The 1,484-nt window shown below is 50.1% G+C and overlaps 1 protein-coding gene across 1 annotated transcript in view; it reads left to right on the top strand.

Annotated features, from left to right (window-relative positions):
• Positions 1 to 89: 89 nt before the first annotated feature.
• The window catches only part of CTNNB1 (catenin (cadherin-associated protein), beta 1, 88kDa), a 7,575-nt gene continuing 6,180 nt past the window's right edge, over positions 90 to 1,484 (top strand). Inside the window, exons 1-4 of the mRNA XM_010158684.1 lie at positions 90 to 313; positions 451 to 704; positions 797 to 1,035; positions 1,120 to 1,321. Of these exons, the coding sequence (XP_010156986.1) occupies positions 94 to 313; positions 451 to 704; positions 797 to 1,035; positions 1,120 to 1,321 (915 nt within the window). The 5' untranslated portion in view covers positions 90 to 93. The remainder of the gene's footprint in view (positions 314 to 450; positions 705 to 796; positions 1,036 to 1,119; positions 1,322 to 1,484) is intronic.

Genomic DNA, 1,484 nt, shown 5'->3' with positions numbered 1-1,484 from the left:
TTAAAATCTATGTCATCTCTTGAAGGATTAGTAAATGCTGGAGTCATTGAACCAAACTTAATTGTTCAACGATGATTTCTTACAGCTGACTTGATGGAGCTGGATATGGCAATGGAGCCAGACAGAAAAGCAGCAGTCAGTCATTGGCAGCAACAATCATATCTGGACTCTGGTATCCATTCCGGTGCCACGACAACTGCTCCCTCCTTGAGTGGCAAGGGAAATCCCGAAGAGGAGGATGTGGACACGACGCAAGTGCTGTATGAGTGGGAGCAGGGATTCTCTCAGTCCTTTACCCAGGAGCAAGTTGCTGGTAAGGCCTTTTCTGTTGCACTGGTTTGCTTAGACACGCAGCTTCACAAGACAGAAAGCTAAATGCTGAGCTGTTGCCCATCTGGAAGATGAGCTTTTTATCCCTCGTTTGAGGTAAGGACTTACCTTGTTTTTCAGATATTGATGGCCAGTATGCAATGACTAGAGCTCAGAGGGTGCGTGCAGCTATGTTCCCTGAAACACTGGATGAAGGAATGCAAATCCCATCCACGCAGTTTGATGCTGCCCATCCGACTAACGTGCAACGCCTGGCTGAGCCGTCCCAGATGTTAAAACACGCCGTTGTTAATTTGATAAACTACCAGGATGATGCGGAACTTGCAACTCGCGCCATCCCAGAGCTGACCAAACTGTTGAATGATGAGGACCAGGTAAGCTTTTTTTTCTTTGCCTCAGGGTCGCTGGCCTGTGGGGCTTCTTCAGTGACCTTAAAACTACGTGTCTCCTTCAAATGTGTCCGTAGGTGGTGGTGAACAAGGCTGCAGTTATGGTTCATCAGTTATCCAAAAAGGAGGCGTCCCGCCATGCTATTATGAGATCTCCGCAAATGGTATCTGCGATTGTACGTACCATGCAGAACACGAACGACGTGGAAACGGCCCGTTGCACTGCAGGCACGCTACACAATCTCTCGCATCACCGCGAAGGCTTATTGGCCATCTTCAAATCAGGAGGCATCCCTGCTTTGGTGAAAATGCTTGGGTACGTGGGCTGCCGAGACGGTGCTTGCGTCGTTCCATCGGTACTGGTAGGTGCAGGTGCTCAGGAGTTTTGTTCCTTCTGTAGGTCCCCAGTGGACTCGGTGCTGTTCTATGCCATCACAACTCTTCACAACCTCCTGTTGCATCAGGAAGGAGCCAAGATGGCTGTCCGTCTCGCTGGTGGGCTGCAGAAAATGGTTGCATTGCTCAACAAGACAAACGTCAAATTCTTGGCCATCACAACGGACTGCCTTCAGATTTTAGCATATGGCAATCAAGAAAGTAAGGTAAGTGCCTCTGGTGCTGAAGCGAGTTTGCTACGAACAGCCCAGCAGTTCCTGTGGTGTTCCCCCTCATCCTGATCCTTCAGCCACGCTGGCCTTTGCCGGTCAGTCCTGACTGTGTGAGAGGTGAGGGACACAGGAACTGTCTGCGGAAACACCGTCGTGC

The sequence above is a fragment of the Eurypyga helias genome, unplaced genomic scaffold (genome assembly GCF_000690775.1).
Source record: "Eurypyga helias isolate BGI_N326 unplaced genomic scaffold, ASM69077v1 scaffold39, whole genome shotgun sequence".
In the NCBI taxonomy this organism is placed as follows: Eukaryota; Metazoa; Chordata; class Aves; order Eurypygiformes; family Eurypygidae; genus Eurypyga; species Eurypyga helias.
Note: the sequence above shows the minus strand (reverse complement) of the source record. Positions and strands in the feature narration are given on the sequence as shown.